The 19,949-nt window shown below is 39.0% G+C and overlaps 1 protein-coding gene across 1 annotated transcript in view; it reads left to right on the top strand.

Annotated features, from left to right (window-relative positions):
• Positions 1–19,949, top strand: part of LOC105279391 (cilia- and flagella-associated protein 44-like) — a 209,003-nt gene that overhangs the window by 179,282 nt on the left and 9,772 nt on the right. The window contains exons 8-9 of the mRNA XM_026971862.1: positions 5,184–5,365; positions 5,544–5,682. Coding sequence (XP_026827663.1) covers positions 5,184–5,365; positions 5,544–5,682 — 321 coding nt within the window. The remainder of the gene's footprint in view (positions 1–5,183; positions 5,366–5,543; positions 5,683–19,949) is intronic.

Below are 19,949 nucleotides of genomic sequence, written 5' to 3'. Positions count from 1 at the left end.
CCTCATCACGAATTGGTACCGGAAAACGACCTTTTCGGGGCGGTATATAAACTTTTATGCGAGTAACCCGCTACAACATAAAGTCAGCGTTGTCACGGAATTGATCGACAGGGCAGTATTACTGTCAGACGAAAGATTCCATGATTCTAATTTAGAAATCGTTCGGTCTATTTTAGTCAATAATTGCTACCCGATTGAATTTGTCAATTGACACATTGTGACACGTCTGAGGAGGTTGAAACACAGGAATGATGCGAATGGATGGCGTTAATACCAACGAAAAGAAAAAGCGGTTCATAACTGTACCTTATGTCGGGGGGATTTGTGAAAAACTGCAGAATCTATAAGAAATGTAATCTTTAAGTTTGTTACACCATCTTAATAAGTTAGATAGATTCATCAAATTAGGTAAAGACTCTCTAATGACGTGAAGACTGATGTTGTTTACCGAATTAATTGTGCGGATTGTGAGGCCTGCTACGTTGGTCAGACGAAGAGGCACCTTTCGGTGAGAGTTAAGGAACATAATTTGAACATAAAGAAACGTGACGACGATTTGTCTGTAGTCAGCAGACACAGAATAACAAATGATCACAATTTCGATTGGTCTAATGTCAATATCCTACATCAGGAGAAACATGTTAGAAAACGTGAAATAGCTGAGATGATATTTATCCGAAAACAGAATAATTCCATAAATTTGCAGAAAGACACTGAGTGTCTACCCAGTATACAGGGTGCGCTGTTAGAATCCGGACAAAAAAAGTTTTATGCAAAAAATTGTTTCTTTAAGCCAATATACAAAGATACAAAAAAATACTGTTACATCTCATTTAACGGATCCTTGCTGAGAACTTTTATTCTATATAGGCACCCTGCGCCTCTATCACTTGCTCGATCCTCACCCTAAAGCGCGAGCACGCTGCCTTCAAATGATCGCGGTTCATAGCCGTGAACTCTGTCTCGATAGCTGTCCGGAGGGAGGTGACGTTGGGGTGCCTGGACTTATTGGTGTGTCTCTCGACTACGCCCCACACGTAGTAGTCCAGAGGATTTAAGTCGGGACTGTTAGGAGGCCAGAAGTCCTTCGACTAAAACATGTCGACGTTATCTGAGAGCCAGTTTTTGATTAAATGGCTCGTGTGAGCGGGTGCGCCATCTTGTTGAAATATGTATGGCCTCCCAGAGGCCAGTCTCCATCCACGGCTTTACCACTGTCCTCAGGACCTCCAAATACACCTCCTTCGTGACCGTTTCCCCCTTTTGGAAGAAGTGCGGCGGCATGACATCGCCCTCACTTGAGACGACGCTCAGGACGTGGATATTGGCTGGAAACTTGGTCTTGCCCACCACAGGGACGTCCTTGGGGTTGTGGGCGAGCCAACGGTCGTTCCTCCGGTTCACCTTGGCATCCACGGTGAAAATTTTCTCATCAGAGAAAAACCTAATGCGGTCAGCAGCTTCGTGTTTTAACGAGCACAGAAGCAAATGCAGCGGGCAAATCTTTTGAGCTTGGCGGCCTCAGAGAGCATCTGGCAGATTTTGAGGACGTAGGAGGTATATCTGAGATCCTCTTTACTGATCAGACGGACGATCATTTCGCTCACCCCCAAGACAGAGGCCAATTTCCGAAGCGAGGTCCCCGGGTCTTCCAAAATCATGTCTTGGGTTCTTCGGATGATCTCTGGAGTCCTTGTTGATTTTTCCCTAACCTGTCTCTTCCTCGCTGGAGTGTAAGAGCCTTCCTCGGATTCCTCTGAGACTGCGTATCTCTTCGCAACATTGTATACCGTTGATCTTAGATATCCAAAGAATTTTATAATCTCGGCCGGCGTTCTCCCGGCGCGAAGGCTTTCTATAATCGCCGCTCTTCTATCGTACTCCATGCTTGGCTTGACGAGCTCTGCCATTTTGAAATTATGAAAGTCTTATTGACATATCTAGCTAACTTTAGTGCCAACTAGCGCCTACTCCTGAATTCTAATATAGCGGGAACTTCAAATTCAAGTTTGTTCGGATTCTAACGGCGCACTCTGTATACGATCAGATTCTGAAAAACATCTCGTTTCCTCCCTGATGTTGTTTGTCTAATGTCATTCGCGTGCTTGCTCTCACCGCGATCTGTTCGCTTTGTCTCTTATTTATTTCGTGCGCCTTTGTGTCTTTCTCAGGCAGTAAGTCCGTTAATGTCCTTATATTGTTGTATTTGGTTTCATTATTTTGTATGTTGTGTAATTGGTTTTTCATTATCTTATATATTGTGTAATTTGTATCTTTAGATTAAGACATATATAACACGTAAAAAGGACCAGGTCGTGGTCTAAACGTTGTGTCACTTTTGAACTAATAAACTGCCAGCGTGTTGATGAATATTGGTTGCGTTGTTGAAATTTCTGGCTAACCTAAGGATTGGTTACTCTTTTATTCTTTTCTATTACGTTTTCTATTTCTTTCATTGTTAGAATTCAAAAAACTTAAAATCGAAGTGATAAATGAAAGCTACTACCACTTGGGTTGAAAGAGGAAGATCCTTGAGTGACAATAAAAAGATATGTATCCCTTGATTTTTAGTTTTTAAAAGTAATTGTACAACAATAATTTTTGAAGACAATATATACATATATGCTCTGTGTAATTGATAAGATACTACCACTTTGGTTTTTTTAAATAGTACAATAATTAATTTTCGAGATAATACATTCTCTCTGCAATTGGCGCAATTTGAAGATTTCATACATTTTTGTGAAAAAATACTATAATAATATTTAAAGAGAATTAAAACAACGCTTGGATTGGAATAGGATCCTTGAATGATATACTACCATTTGGGTTTTTTCGAGACATAAACCACGCATACGTATACTTGGCGTTTTTTTACCTTTTTTAAAAAGGTAATTTTGTTCTGATATCATGCATTTTGTAGTGTTAACTTATAATAATAAAATAGAAGCAAATTTGGTTTAGGGTATCAGTGCTAATCATAATTTAAAATTACGTCCTTCTTTTTTATTCTGCCAGTTTGAATTTTGTGTTTTTGACTTCAAATTCGTAATCAGCGACCACAAAAACTCCCGAGTAACAAGTTTCAAGCCAATCCGGTTGATTTTTAAAAGTACATCCGCCATTTTGAATTTTGTGTTTTTGACTTCAGATTCATAATCAGCGACCCCAAAAACTCCCAAGTAACAAGTTTCAAGCCAATCCGTTTAATCTTTAAAATTTCGTCCACAGTATAGATTCCGCCATTTTGAATTTTGTATTTTTGACTTCGAATTTGTAATCAGCGACCTCAAACACTCCCAAGTAACAAGTTTCAAGCCAATCCGTTTGATTTTTAAAATTACGTCCGCCGTTTGATTCCGCCATTTTGACCACGCACGCAAGCCACTTACGTCGTTAGTCACTCACTCTCACTCACTCATTCAATCACTTGCTCGCCCACTCTTTCACTCTCTCGTTCGCTCATTCGATCTATAACCATAAACTACAAAGTATCTAGATATATCGCTAGTGCTCTGTCGTGGTAGAAGTATCAACCATACAACAATTTCGAAGGACGATGACGACGACGACGATAACGTTTCTTACATGTAAATTTCGCGATTTCAACTTTGAGTCGCAATATCTCCGCTCGTAGGGCACGTAGCAAAAAAAATAAAAACACTTTTATTATGCAAATTGTGCCCAATTGTACACTATCGATTGAGCCTACTCAGAACTTGATCAATTCAGCCGTTATTGAGATCTGATAATCTCGGGTACTCGCAGTTCGCGTACTCGCGTAAAAGACTCACGGTGCGGTCTCGCGCTGCGTGTATACTTGGCGCGAAACATTACCGTGTCTCTTGATGTAAATAGTCACTCTGTTGTCAGTAAGCACAGATTGTTTGAAAATTACGAATTTGATTGGCCTAATGTAAAAATTTTGCACCATGAAAAACATACAAAGAAAAGAGTTTGCGGAAATGATTTGTATTAAAAGTCAATCCAAAGCAATCAACCTACAAAGAGACACAGATTTGCCTGTTATTTATGATTCGATCCTGAAAAACATTTGAGTTTACCTTCTTGACACTTGAGTGGCTGCCGTTAGATGAGTTGGATGCAGGTCGGATATGATATTGTGAGATTGTGATGTGATTGGTCATCTTCTGCCAGTAGGTATTAATATAATGTTATGTATAGTTTTTAGCAATTCATTTCAAATTGTCGTGTTTTTATTTATAGAGGACGACTAATTTGAATTAATCATATATTACACCTGAAGAGGACCAAAATTGATGGTTGAAACGTTGTGTATCTAGTTGTATGTATGATTTTTGCCAGCTCGGTTGACAATAAATTGGCTTTATGATAAATTCTTCTTATTTTTTATTATATAGAAACGATTATATTTTGTATATGTGCATGAGTTTTATTACAAAGAATAATAAAAATTATTTAAATTGTAAAAGATGCTGATTTAATATTACACAAAAATTATGAAAAACTATAAACAATTGTAAAACTATTAAAAAATGTAAAACAGATTTTAAAAACACTTGACACTGTGAAGACTCGAATGCTCCTCAGACGCAGACAAAACATAACGCGCGCGCCTTTGCTGCTCAGCCACCGCGCTTCATACCTAGTGAGAACTAAATTGTTGACCTTATTATAGGGCTGTGAATATTCCTATACGTAATTGCAAATTTCTCGTAAACGAAGGCCTATGCACTCAAACCTTTTTACACCTTTGCTATATCCAACCTCTTCCTTTGAATGATATGACTCATTCAATTTGGTATTTCGCAATTCTTGCCATCTCCTTGTTAGTCCAAAAATAAAAAAAGTGTTGTATTAGGCTGTTGCATTTTTGCAATTTCAGTTGTACATTTGGAAGAAAATACTGCAACACAAAATTTTTAACTGGAAAAAACCTTGATGCTGCTGGTTTTCAAACAACAATCCTTAATCTAGCGCGTCAATTTTTTTTCTATTAAAAAATTTTGTGTTGCATTATTTGTGTTCAAACATGAGACAGAAATATCACAAGATTTTATTGATAAATAAAAGCAAAAAACAAAGTCACCTTTTGAGGCTACCCATTCATCGACTCGTTGGCAAAAGTTTATACACCGACCTAATATTTTAAATATCTTTATAAAATTTAAATGCATGAATTCTTTTTACATTTTTACCAGGTCGAAGCAACGGGATCGACGCTTGCTTGTGCTTTTCAAAGCGGTATTGTTCGTATAATAACCGTAGCAATATCAACGGCTAACTTCGTTAATAACATAAAAGGGGATTATGTTAGATTGATTCAAGTCATGAAACCGCATAAAACAGCAATAATGGCGATGTCTTCAAACCCTTCTTACAGGTATATCACAAACATAACATTTAACATTATCTTAGCAATCAATATTTGTATAATATATATTTTATATTACTACATTTTAATTAAACAATACTTCAGCATTATATTCTATAGTAATAAATAATTACTATATCTATATGTTATGTCATATCTTAACAATTTTATGTAAAACATTTTCCAGCTTGTTAGTAACTGGTGGTGAAGATTCAACTATATTTAGCTTTGCCATAACGATGACGGAAACTTATCCTGTCATTGTTCCAATCGGTTTCATCACAGTACCTTCAGGAGTCACGTGTCTCACATGGAAACCACAATATGTAAATAATCTATTACAATTATATTTTTCACATAAAGAATAATTGTAACTGTTCTTACTTTCACGGCTAATAGTTTTGATGGGACATAAAAGCTCGGAGAGCAGCACAATAAAAATACAAGTAAAATAATTTTAGGTTTTGATCCCTGTGCTCTATAAATGTAGATTTCTTTTGGTTATATATTTATAATAGGTTTGTACTTATATAGTAGTAGTAGTAGTAGCGGTAATTTATGTTTATTGTTTCCCTTGAAGTCTCTTACACATTCAATCTTGTAACTATTCTAAACCTAGCTTATCCTCATTTTTGTGCAGCTGTGGGTTTCATGTCGCCATCTTACCCTTCATACCCTCTCCCTATATACGTACACACCTCCGACTGTTGGATTTTCGCTTCTTCTTTCATCATACTTTCTCTCTCTCTCCCTCCCTCTCCCTCTCTCCCTCCCTCTCCCTCCCTCTCCCTCCTTCTCCCTCTCTCACCCCTCCCTCTCCCTCTCCCCTTCTCTTCCATATACAGGGTGGCCCCGAACGTTCCGGCCAGACTTAGAGATTTTATAGGAAATTCAATTCTGAACAAAAAGTTTCCTATAAACATGGGTCGAAAAATGCTTCCTTAAAAAGTTAGCGCCCAAAAACCTCTGAAATCACGGTTATTTTATACATTTCTACAAATATCAAAGAAAGTATGCGTTTTTTAACAAACATATTACACATTTTTTCTGCATTGTTTAAGGGAATCATCATAATGGATGGAAGGAAGAGCAAAAAGTAAAAAGTAAATGAAATAAGAAGAAAATGATACTTAATAAGTTTTTTATAGAAATAAAAATAAAAATAAAAATCGGTTTTTTTCGCTAAAATAAAATAATTCTTTTTAAACAAAAATAATACTGTAATAATAGAAAATGAAGAAAAACATGAAGAAACTAATTCTCAAAATATCGCCCTCCAGCTTCAATACACTTTCGACATCGACCGATCTGGTCGCTTTTCGGATTTCCTCCCGATTTAATTTCAGTCGATCAAGAGCCGTGTTCATCTGTTGAATCAGATGTTCACGAGACTCGATTGGCGTTGATTAAACTTCATTTTTTACCAATAAATAATTCAATTTAGTCGACTGATTGGCAATTCTTTATTGTGTTATCACAACATTTCGACCGTCATCCGGTCCTTCTCAAATGAAATAATATTCTAAAATGTTGGCTAACAAACTCTGCAGTACAAAAATAAAAATTCAATAAAAATATCTACAAATATGCTGTCACAAAATATGTTGTCCAAACTTACAGAACGATCATGAAAATTAGCAAGAAAATAACAAGCACTTCACAATTTCATACTTTTCGATGAGGTAACAAAGAAGTCATAACAATTAATTTGTAGTCAGATTAAATTTCGGCATACAGTGAGATAATCGTGGCACATAAACTGAGAAAACATGTGAGTATGAAAATGGTAAAGATAGATTAAGCAATTTACAAATTACTAATATAGTTTACAGATTGAATTGTAATGATTGTGATAAGAGTTACATTGAGCAGACTAAACGCCACTTACGGATTATAATAAATGAACATAAAAATGATGTAAAGAAACATGAGAGTATGCATTCGGTGGTTAGTAAACACAGGTTGAACAACAATCATGAATTTGATTTTTCATCTCCAATGGTATTACATAATGAGAAATATTATAAGAAAAGAGATATTAGTGAGATGTTTTTCATCAAAAAGTACAAAAACAACATCAACCTTCAAAAGGACACAAAAAGACTCCCGGACGTATATAATGGTATTATTGACTTGACATAACAGACTTTGGTTTCACATTTGGGGACGATGTCTCATCATACTCACATGTTTTCTCAGTTTATGTGCCACGATTTTCTCACTGTATGCCGAAATTTAATCTGACTACAAATTAATTGTTATGACTTCTTTGTTACCTCATTGGAAAGTATCAAATTGTGAAGTGCTTGTGATTTTCTTGCTAATTTTCATGATCGTTCTGTAAGTTTGGACAACATAATTTGTGACAGCATATTTGTAGATATTTTTATTGAATTTTTATTTTTGTACTGCAGATTTTGTTAGCCAACATTTTAGAATATTATTTCACTTGAGAAGGACCGGATGACGGTCGAAACGTTGTGATAACACAATAAAGAATTGCCAATCAGTCGACTAAATTGAATTATTTATTGATATTACCATTGGCGACTAATTACCTGTTACATTCATTTTTTACTTTTCCCCACAAGTAAAAATTTAAAGGGGTTAAATCTGGAGACCTAGCTGGCCACTCCACAGGTCCCCAACGGCCAATCAATTTTTCCGGATAACGCTGGTTTATCCAATCCCTAATAATACGAGCACTGTGAGCTGGGCATCCATCCAACTGCAGCCAACTGTCATAGCGAAGATTTAAAGGCATATCTTGCAATAGATCAACTAGATCGTTATTCAAAAACTGTAAAAAGTGGTGTGCAGTGATGGGGTGAGGTAGAATGTGAGGTCCAATTAAATATTCATCAATCATACCTACTCAAACATTGACTTGGAATTCATGCTGAAAAGACGATATCCGAGGAAGATGAGGATTCATTTCGCACCAGTAGTGTGAGTTGTGGTAATTGAATACTCCCGTCCTAGTAAAGGTGCTCTCGTCTGTCCAGAGGATTTTTGATGAAGTATTTACATCTAAATGCAAATACCATAGACAAAATCTTTCCCTGCTGTAATAATCGGCAGGAAGAAGATTTTGGACTGGTGTAAAATGATATGGGTACATATTCAATTCATGAAGTGACCTTTGAATTGTGGTTCGAGCAATCCCCAAAGTTAGAGAAGCACGACGGGTACTAGTATTTGGATTTATCTCAAAATGTCTCGCAACTCTTTCTGTTGTTCTAGCACTTCGAACAGGGCCCCGCACAACAGACAGGTTAGAAAATGATCCTGTATCCTGTAAACGCCTGTGCGTTTCAGTAAAAACAGAGCGATGTGGTTGCCGGCGATCAGGAAAACGGACAACATATTCGTGACATGCCGCTCTCGCATCCCCATTGCAAAAACCGTAAATGAAATGAATATCTGTTTATTCTTCGTTTGAAAAATTCTTGGCATTTTTGAGCAAATTATAAAATGTCTTCGACTGATAAGGAAACTATTCAAATACAAAGTTGGCCAAAGTTGGCCAATACAAAGTTTTGCTAAAAGTTAGCGTTATGATACGGAACGCGCCGATATTGTCAGTCGGAACTAGCGACCGAAGAGTAAAGGAGTGCGACCGCGTAGTAATAGCACCCGGAGTGAAAAAGGGAAGTTAAGAAGCCGTTAAAAATTCCCGCGGGTTACGTTGACGACTCTTATCTCCATCTCGGTGTTACTCTAGCTCAAGTGAATCCGATACAGGACCTCGAATTAGCGCGGACTCGGCGCATTAGTAGTTACTTCGGTGGGTGATTGAAGTGCGCCCGTGGCGAGACAAGTAGCTTACAGACGCAATGGGGAGCGGCATGTTACCATCAACACCACCACCACTACCACCACCACCGCCACCGCCACCGCCGCCGCCGCCACTCTACCGTCGATAGCCAACAAAAACACTCTCTTATGCACTTGAAACTGATTATCTCAAAACCTATGGAACGTACTACAATCATTTTGATCTCATTTAAAACATAATTTAAATCTCTACAACTTTTGTTTCGGTACTTTTTGTTAAAAAACGCATACTTTCTTTGATATTTGTAGAAATGTATAAAATAACCGTGATTTCAGAGGTTTTTGAGGGCGCTAACTTTTTAAGGAAGCATTTTTCGACCCATGTTTATAGGAAACTTTTTGTTCAGAATTACATTTTCTATAAAATCTCTAAGTCTGACCGGAACGTTCGGGGCCACCCTGTAAATTTCTCCCTTCCTTTTTCTGTTCTTTTCCTTTCTAATTCTCTTATCCACTCAAATCCTCAACCATTCTCCCTCTCCCTCATCTCCTAATACTCAACTTAAAACTTCTCAGATAGCCAAATCTGCAAAGAGCAGATTTTATGTAATATCTGTTAGCATAGACTCTGTCAGCAGCTTGCTAGCAGATATACAACAGATTTTGATGACAGAATATAAAGACAGACTGACGGCAGAAACCGAGCAGAATTTGTCGTTCCAATGTATTATAGTTCTGTAAATCTCAAAGATTCTATATCTGTACGGAATCCAGGATAGCTCGCGCTTTCCTCCTCAAGTAAGCTAGAATCCGCTAACGCGGACTCATCCCATTTATTCGCGCGCGCAATCAAGGAGAATTGCGTAAAGAATTTGCGCAGCGGGACCATACCGTCGAATACATCCGGCTTTAATAACCGAGATTTGTACGAGCTTTTTACGGGCGTCATTTCCCTTGCACTTGCGTCCGCGGAACTCCGAGGGAATAATTTGAGAAGCTCTTAGCTGTGTCAGGCGTTGCTCCATGCATTGTATCTCCGCCTGCTTTGCTGTCGTTCCTCGCGCTCCTAGCGTTGCTCCTCCTGGAGATGCTATAGCTCTTGCAGCACCGCCGAAAGAGCGTCCGATTCAGCAACAACGGGCGCCGGCGTTTGCGCTCGAGTTCTCCTCGGCGAGTGTGTTCTTGCCATGTCGAGCCTGTTCGTTGGCTTCTTCTGTACGACATGCTCGTCCGATCCCGGACGAATCCCCAAAATATTACGCCCGGGTAGTGTTTTTACACTTGTACTCGCACTACGGCACTCGCGCACTCTCACAGCTCGCTCGCGAAAGGAAGGGGAAACACCTTTTTTGATAAAAACTGAACTGTATCTTTATTATACAAAATACACGTCGCAGAGAAATACACGTCTTAACACCACCTTGGGATCACAACTTTCTGTTTATTAACTGTTTATTTTTTCTCGTTATCACTCGCGTCGCGTCTCTAGGCAACCCACATCTTTTCGCTCGGAGCGTGCAGTTCTTCAGCTGAGCGCGATCGGCTCGCTGCACTAGGTGGCTCCAAAACACGGAATCATCGCGGATACAGCAATATTAACCAGGATACACCACTCCTCCGCCCATATAGAGCACAGCTCAAGGATGTGTTGCGCCATGTTCCGGTCTCCATCACAGTAATGACAGTGTGTCGTCGCTTCCTTTCTGATTCGACACAGGTACTCACCGAAATATTCGTGCCCGGTAAGCATCTGTGTCATGTGATTAGCCTACCCCAGCCTCTGTCCAGCCAATCTTCCAGAACCGGCAGAACGGCATGTTGTTCGGCGACGTTAGGCTCGGAGCCTGTGCCGTCACTTGATCAACGTGATCCGGGCCTGACGCCTCAGCGCCTCGACCGCGCGTTCTGGCAGGGTCACTAGAAAAAAGAAAAGGGAGACAAGTGAAGTTGGGATATGATAGGATTTGGATTGAGGATACATAGTGGTTTTGGGATAAAGAAGAGAAAGTATTGAAAGATAGGAAAGGGAGACAAAGGGAAGGGAGAAATAAGGAGGAATTGGGAAAGGGGGAAAAGTGAAGAGGGAAATAGTTGGTAAGAATTAAAGTAGATGGGGAAAAAGGAAGAGGATAGATGTAGATGAGAGAAGGGAGTATATAAAATAGCTTTTTGGTACGTGACAGGATTGATGATTAAGGACAGAGAATTCTGGGAAGGGCTTATGGAGTGAGATATTATGATTCTAAGTGGGGACATGGGTGGAGAAGAGAGGATGGGAGAAAATAAGAGATAGGATTCCAAAAGAGTATGTACAGGAAGAGTAGGGCGATAGGGGGGGAATGATGATTTGGATATGAGCAAACTTGCAGGTGGAAAAGGAGAGGCGTATGAAGGGAAAGGTATGGTGGGATAGAGGATGGTGAAGAATAAAGGAGCTGTATGTCAATAATGAGTTGGAAAGGAAGCTGGAGGAATTAAAGGAATGGGTAGAGGAAAAGGAGGAAGGAGTAAGGGTATTGATAGGGGGTGATTTTAAGGACCGAAAGGGAAAGAGGGAGAGAAGGAGGAAGAAAAAAATGGAGAGAAAAGTAAAAAGTCGAAGGATAGGAAGATGAATGGAAGGCAAAAGGTTATGTAGATTTTTATCGAAGTTGGGATGGTCGATATGAAACGGAAATATTAAAAGGGATGAAGAGAGGAGAGTTAACATATTCTGAGGGGAGAGTGGAATTTGATAGATTATATGATAGGGGATTAGTGGCCAAGAGAGGGGGGGGTGGAAAGAATGAAAGTAGAGTAGACTCGGATAATGATCACTCGGTGACGATACGGGTAAAAGGGAGGGAGGTGAGAGAGAAAGGAAAGAGGAAGGTGAAAAATGTAAGAGAAAGAAGGAAGGTATGGATGAAAGAGGGGGATGGTTTGGGGAAGGGGTGGAGCAGAGAAGGAATAGAGGAAGAGTGAGTAGAGTTGAAGAGTAGGATAGGGGGAGCTCTAAGGAAAATAGGAGGGAAAGAGGATAGTGGAGCAGCGAAAGGATGGTAGGATGAGGAATGTAAGAAGGGGAAAGAGAGAGAGTGAGTAGGGAGTTAAGAAGATGAAGAAGGAAGGGGGAATGAGGATAGAGGGGAAGAAGTTGAGGTACAGGACATTATGTGAGGAAAAGAAAGGGGAGAAAAGAAAGATGAGAAAGGGAAGTGAAAGAGATCAAGACGAAAGGGTAGATCTGGAGGATAATGAATGGAGGGAGGAGAAAGAGAAAAACAGTAAACGAAGGAATTGAGATGGAGTGATGGAATGAGTACTTTGGAGGGATGTTAGGAGGAGTAGAATGGAAGGAAATTCGAGAATTAGGAGAAAGAGTCATGGAGGTTGAGGAAGAGGAGATAAGTAAGGAGGAAGTTAGGAGAGTGATAGGGAAGTTGAAAAGTGGGAAGGCGATGAGAGGGGATTGGGGATCCTAAATGAGGTATGGAAATATGGAGGAAAAGAGGTGGAAGAATGGCTGTATGGAGAGTATGTCGGAGGGTATGGAGAGGAGAAGGATGGTCGAAGGAATGGAGAGAACGGGCCAATAGTGCCAATAGTGAAAAAAGGAAATGGAGATAGGGTAGAGGATTACAGAGAGGTAACATTAACGCAGATGGATATGAGGTTTACGCGGCGGTTTTGGCGGAAAGAATAAGGAGATAGAGACGAATGTTACCACCGAGTCTGACGGGATTCAGGAGAGGAAAGGGAACGGTAGAAAATATTTATTTATGTATTAAATTACTTAATTAACAGGCAGATAAATGGGAAGAAACGGAGTTAGTTATGTTTCTGGACTTGAAGGCAGCGTTTGAGTCGGTGAATAGAGGGATTCTAATAGAGATGATGAGGGAGACGGTAAATAAAGTGAGGGAGAATTTGTAAAGTGGGAGGAGAGGAGGGGGAAAGATTTTGGACGGTGAAAAGAATCAGACAAGGGTGTTCCATATATGTTCACGTTGTTATTGGCGGATGAGGTGTTGAGGAAAGGCGGATGGGGAGAGGTTAGTAGATTAGGAGAGGGAAAAGTGTATACGCTGGCATATGCGAACGACATAACGATGCTAGCGGAGGATGAGAAGGAATGAGGGGGAGATGATCGGGAAGATGGAGAGATATTTGGATTAGAATGGACTGGAAGTTAACACAGAAATGACGAAGTTTATGAGATGTAGGAAAGGAGGAGGGAGATGGAACAAGGTGAGATCGAGATAGAAAAGGAAGAAATTGGATGGAATGAGAGATTATAGGTACTTGGGATATATGGTAAGAGGAAATGGAAGGCAGGATGTTCAAATTAGGGAAAGACTAAAGCAGGGAGCGGCCATTTTAGGAAAAGTATGAGGATTGGGAAAAAGGATATTTAGAGGGGACTGGTAGTAGAGGATTTGGCTGTTTGATAAGTCGGTATGGTCGGTGATTAGTTATGGAGTGGAGGTGTGGGGGTGGAAAGAGAGGAAGAAAGTGGAGAGTTGCAGAAGAGATATTTGAAATGGGTGTTGGGAGTGGACAGATATACACCGGGATATTTAGTAAGAGAGGAGTTGCAAAGGGAATTATTAAAGGGGAGGGCTTGGACTTATGAGACGTTGGAGGAAGAAGAAGAGGGGGAATTGAGCAGGAAGGAAATGAGGAGGAGAGTAAAAGAGGAGAAAGCGTTAATGGGATGGGAAATGGAATGGAGAGAGGTTTTGGAAGTAAAGGGTTGAAAAATAGAGGAAGTGGAGGAAGTAAGGAAAAGAAGGCAATTAAGGGGGAAGAATATATGAGAGAGAAAGAGAGCTACAGAGGGAAGAGCGGTAGAAAAAGATAAGGGAGTCAAGGTATAATAAGTGGTATGTGGGTGGGTGGAAGGGGAGGGAATGCCTGAGTATTTAAAGAAGAGATGGGGAGAAAGTAGGCAAAGAGTAACAAAGTTCAGGTAGGATAATGAAATGCGCAGGGGGGAGTATTAGGTAGAAGAGAAGTTGAGAGAGTGCAGAATATGTGGAAGGAGAGAAGAGTCATGGGAACATGTCTGGGAGGAATGTACAAATTGGAGAAAGAAGGGCATATGGCAGGAAAGGTGTTAGAGGTACTAGGGGAGGAGGTAGAAGAGGAGAAGTGGATGAAAGAGGAATTGAGGGGTGAGAGGGAGAGTGAATGGAGGAATGAGAGAGTGGAAGGATAAGGTGAATAAACGAAGAAGACGTTATTATAACTGTAAACGGAAGCGGATAAAACGACCTGTCATTCTTTACAACTCGAACACGGTCGTGGATCATCTCGTCGGTTTGCGCAGAGTTCGAGCGAGCTCGTCAAATTAATCACACGTTGTTTTTTAGGAAAACAAATAACAATTTATTAGAAAAGCTCAAGCTGTATACACGAGGCTTATAGTTTACATACGCCGCTACTTTATTGATAGATGAGTCGCGGGCGTGGCTAGCCGGATGTTGCAGGGCCACGCGCGATAAATGTCGTGCGGACTTTGATATGGGCGTGGTTCGCGAGACGCGCTTCGTAAACTGATCGGTATTCGCAGATCATCGGACCCAAGTTAATTCCGTCCCCTTTTGCGAACGAGCGTGATGGTGTCGGACCAACCCGGTCTTAGGTAGAATCGTCGGGATGCACGGATGTCCAGATTCGGAGCGCGACCAAGGACACTTTGTAGAGATAACGAACACTTTACCCCAATCAGTGCGCTGAAACTGATCCGGACAGGAGGATTCGACTGGTTGGGAATACTCGGCGACAGCCGGAATCGGATACGTGATTGAGAACTGGCCAAGAATGCTTTTCCGTATCGTTGTCGCTGATGTCGATTCGGAATTGTGCCTTCTCTTGAGCTGGTCTGCTCAATGATTTGGCTTCAGATCGAATCTGTCGTTTCGCGGTTTGGGGCCCTTTTATACCCCAGTTGTTTTTTCCGTAGCTGCTTATTTTGCGAAGGCGCGGACACACTAGCGGTACGGTTACGCGGTGAACCGCTCGTGCATTATTCGACGCGGACACACTCGGCTGTTTCCGCTATTATTTGATTCAAGCCAACGGTTGTTTACACTTATGCGAGCGCTTCGCGCCCTGATCATCCTCGCCCGACCGCTGATTGTCGGGCGGCATCCCGCCAAAGGTTGTTGGGAAAATGGTACATTTTGGGATACATCGTTACACGGAAGTCCTTATGTAGAGTAGGTTAGGCAGGCGAGAGAGAGGAGGCGTGTGTTTGTGCATGCGTAGATATGTTAGTTGAGTAGATAGGTTAGTTTGTAAGGAAGACAAAAATGTAAATAGTTCATATAAATGTATATTCAATGTATATAAATGTATGTTCAATATTTAGCGGCGTGCAATATTTTGTAACCCTAATGGGAATCAATGAACTATTATTATTATTATTATTAGTGTTTGCGTTGGGCGGTAAATGCAGGTGGAGAGGCGAAGTCAATATTTTCCTTATATTTCCCTTAGTTTTCTTCATTTTGACCTTGAAGATGACTTTTCGCCAGTTTTCAGTGTCATATTCGTAATCAGCGTAAACATACAAAATTTCAGAACAATCGGTAATATGAGCCTTTCTGAACTATATCAAACTTTCGTTCAGACTTCATATGAGTATGCATTACAACTGCGAATACTTGCCAATGAATTTCCTTTCACTTAAGGGGATTCTGAAGTGACGGCCGAACTCCGTGGCAAAAGTACCATCATTTAGATGGAACTAAAAAGGAAGGAATTTACATTACCGACATTGATTGACATTATCGACATATTGGAAAGACGTGATATTTAGGACAAATGCTTCGAAGTACTCTTTAGTTGTTCTCTTTCTTTTTCTTAGAAAGAAGAAAAGAGATGCAAAGTATTTCGAAATATTTATATCCCTCTAAAAACCCTTACAAAGGTAAAAAATACGCCAAGTACATTAAAAAGCAAAACTAAATATGATGAAATTCATAGTTAACTAGTCAAGTACCTAGAAGCAATTCAATTTGAGGATTTGTAATTTGAAATAATACTTGGCGTGCCCGGGTTTTGCATTGGACATGCATTCTTCTAAATTTGTACTGCCTTGAGTATGTTCACTAATGACTCGTAAATCTTTGTATTTGGTATTAAAACAAATACATTTACAGTTTTGCACATTAGCGGAATGATTAAAATATCCCTTTTCATTACTCACTCAATACAAATACTTTACACATAGCGTTTATACAAATTATAGGTAAGACGTACGTTTTAATGCGACTCGGGCACGCCAAGTATTATTTCAAATTACAAATCCTCAAACTGAATTGCTTCTAGGTACTTGGCTAGTTAACTATGAATTTCATCATATTTAGTTTTGCTTTTTATTGTACTTGGCGTATTTTTTACCTTTGTAAGGTTTTTTTAGAGGTATCTCATTACTTTTTGTAAACAATTTTTATATTTCATTAATTTTTAATGTTTTTATATATTTTTGTATTGCCGCAATAATATGCCATTTTATTTCTGCTGTGAGATCTCATCCAACATAAAAATGTTGGATAATAAAGATTTATCTAATCGTGCAAATCTCCTTAATTCTTCTAATTATCAAATATAAATTGTGACAATTTAAAATTTTCTTCCTCACTTCCTCGGTTTCGTTCTATGAGTATAAAATGTTCCAAATTATATCTTAAATTGTCATTATATATCGTTCACAATTAGAAGAATTATTTACTTATCATTGCGACGATATCACGATGATTTCATTTAAACAAGTAAATTTAAATTTTTTATAGTTTTTGTGATTTATATATTTATCTTAAAATAAAACATTATCCAAAAGTATTAAAATCAGTTTTAATTTATAATAAATTACATCATGCATGTGTGAACGGCAGCTTGACGGACAAAATCGCTTTGTATGTGTATGTGCGAAGATATGTACGTGAGTCTGAACCTGAATTGCATGGAAAAGGAAAATGAAACGACACAATTATAATATACGATTACAATATCCCAAGACTGACTGCATCAATCTTGATCAAATTGGTCGCAATCGAAAGCTTGGACCCATATTATATAATAAAAGTGCCGTTAGAGTATTGATAACAGTTTTAGTTCCTGAAATATTTTAATCATAAGTTTATGTGACTTGTCAAATGATATGAATTCCAGATAAGCTATACGGTAGCGCTCGACTCTATGCACTGAACTTGGTAACGCTTGATGTTTATGCAGTGATTCTCATTGTTCGGAGCCTTATTTTTGATTTTTATGTACTTGGCGTCGCGACGCTACCGCGTCGCTTGATTTCAACTGGCCTGCAACGTCCCAACATTATTTCGATAAATTCAATTGGTGTTGACAAAGTCCTTATCTTCGCCAGTGACGATAATATGGTAACAAATAAATAAGATGGAAGCCTTTATATTTGACCTTGCTGACAGTGTATTTGAAAACTCTCACAATGTTTCGACCGTGTATTTCGGTCCTCTTTAGGTGATACAAATTCTATTGGCACAAAAAGTCGCTCTCTATGTTAAAAGAAGACAAAGACATTTCCATTAAATAGTGTTGGGAAAGTTTCTATACAAAAAGTTATTAATAATGTACATGACATATAGTTGTAATAATTAATAATACCTAAGTAAAGAACTAAGCTGTCGAAAATCATAAAAATCAACTTACATGTTGAAAATGATGTCAATATAGATGTCAAGTAATTAAAACCAATACAAATTAATAAAAACACCGAGATAGAATAAATCAAAACTGATTCGACGCAAACTGTGACACAGAAAATTCACGTCCGCAACGAGCAAGGGAGTATGATGTACTGAAATTTCTGTTTACGAAATTCGTATTATATTGTCGTATATGTCGGGTAAATTGTCTGTGTCCGTGAAGGTTGACAGTGTTATTGGCTTTCTTGATGTAAAACATCTCAGCGATCTCTCTCATGCGTCTATGTCTTTCCCAATGTAAGATGTTGGTTCAGACCAATCGAATTCATGATTAAGAAGAACACGATGTCTACTAACAACGGATTGTTCATCAAAATCTTTACGAATATCACATCTGTGTTCATTAAGTCTAGTTTTTAAGTGTCTCTTGGTCTGTTCCACATAACAAACATCGCAGTCCATACATCTTATAAACAACTTCCGTGCATTGTAAATTATAACCCCATTACAACCCTATATTTTATTCCATAAAATATTAAAGGAAACTCTCTCCGAACCTAGCTCTCACATCAAGGACAGTTAGACTTTTGCAAAGAAAATTAAAGGCATAAACTTTGGACTTAATGAGATCTTGGTCTCTTTAGATGTAGTTTCGTTATTTACGAATATTCTGAAGGAACTAGTTTTACAAGGCATTGAAAAGAGATGGATTGCCGCGGGAACTTCTTTAAATATGAATCAGTTTCTTTACTCCATTGACCTAATACTAAGCTATACTAGTTTTCAGTTCAATAACAATTATTACGAACAGATTTTTGGCAGCCCGATTGGTTTCCCTTTGTCACCAATCGTGGCAGACATTGTAATGGAAGATCTTGAAACGCATTGCATCTCTTGTTTCAATTTGACTGTTTTTTACCGTTATGTCGATGATATTTTTACAATTATTCCGGTTAAAAAGGTTCGATACGTTTTACATGTTTTCAATTCATATAATGACAGATTAAAGTTTACAATGGAATTAGAAAGTAGTAACAGCATAAATTTCCTCGATACCACCGTTCTCAGGGAAGATAAGCATTTGTTTGTGAATTGGTACGAAAAACATACTTTCTCCGGTAGATATATTAATTAGTTTTCGCATCATCCACTGACATAAGATTAGCGTGATAAACAGCCTTATTGACAGGGCTGTTTTACTTTCTGACACCCGTTTTCATGCTACCAATATTGAGATTGTCAAAGGCATTTTGAAAAATAATTGTTACCGTCTGTTTTTATAAATAAACATGTTGGCAGGAGATTGATGAAGATTAAACATTGTGACGTCAGTAATAATACGAGTGTTAAAGGAATTATTGTGTTATGCCTTTCGTTAAAGATTTGAGTGAAAGTATTGTAAGTTTTTTGAGGTCGATTGGTCCAAATGGGTAATTATTTAGTTTAACGGAGCAACCGCGGATGACCTTGACCTTGAAATATATTTTAGAGGTCACCCTCCTGAGTGACCTTCAAAAAGTTTTAGCCGTCGCTCATTGTTTATTAAAAAGGTATTAACAAAAGAAGTTTAATGATTTTGCACGAATTTTCAGCTGTCCACGCGAAGCAAGGACTTGAGTTTGACATATATTACAAAACTCACCTTCCCGAATAACCCGCACTAGGTTTCACCCGTCGCTCGTTGTTTGTTAAAAAGTTATTAACAAAAAAGTTTACTGAATAGAGCATAACTTTACGATATCATATACATTTACGAAAGAGTATATTTGATGGAATTTTACCTTTAAATCAGAAATAGGTTTGGGTTAGGTTATATTTTCCGAAACTGGAGCCCCGGACACATACGCTCGTTTTCAGCCCCCTTCGCGAGAGGGCGGGAGGGATGGGCTTTGCCCCTCCCCCCGCCGGAGCCGGTGTTACAGATTTCACCGTACAGATTTTGATCACCTGGTACACGGCACGGATCATGGCGGGGGGGAGGAGCGAAGTCCTTCCCCCGCCCTCCCGTGAAGCGGGCTGAAAAACAAGCGTATATGTGTCCGGAGCTCCAGTTTCGGAAAATATAACCTAACCTACCCAGGTTAGGTTAAGTTAGGTTAGGTTAAATCACTTTCCTTCCTTCGTTCATATTCGTCATTTATGTCTTT

Source organism: Ooceraea biroi, chromosome 8 (assembly GCF_003672135.1).
Source record: "Ooceraea biroi isolate clonal line C1 chromosome 8, Obir_v5.4, whole genome shotgun sequence".
NCBI classification, from domain to species: Eukaryota; Metazoa; Arthropoda; class Insecta; order Hymenoptera; family Formicidae; genus Ooceraea; species Ooceraea biroi.
The sequence above is the reverse complement of the archived record's forward strand: the minus strand, read 5'-3'. Positions and strand labels throughout refer to the sequence as shown.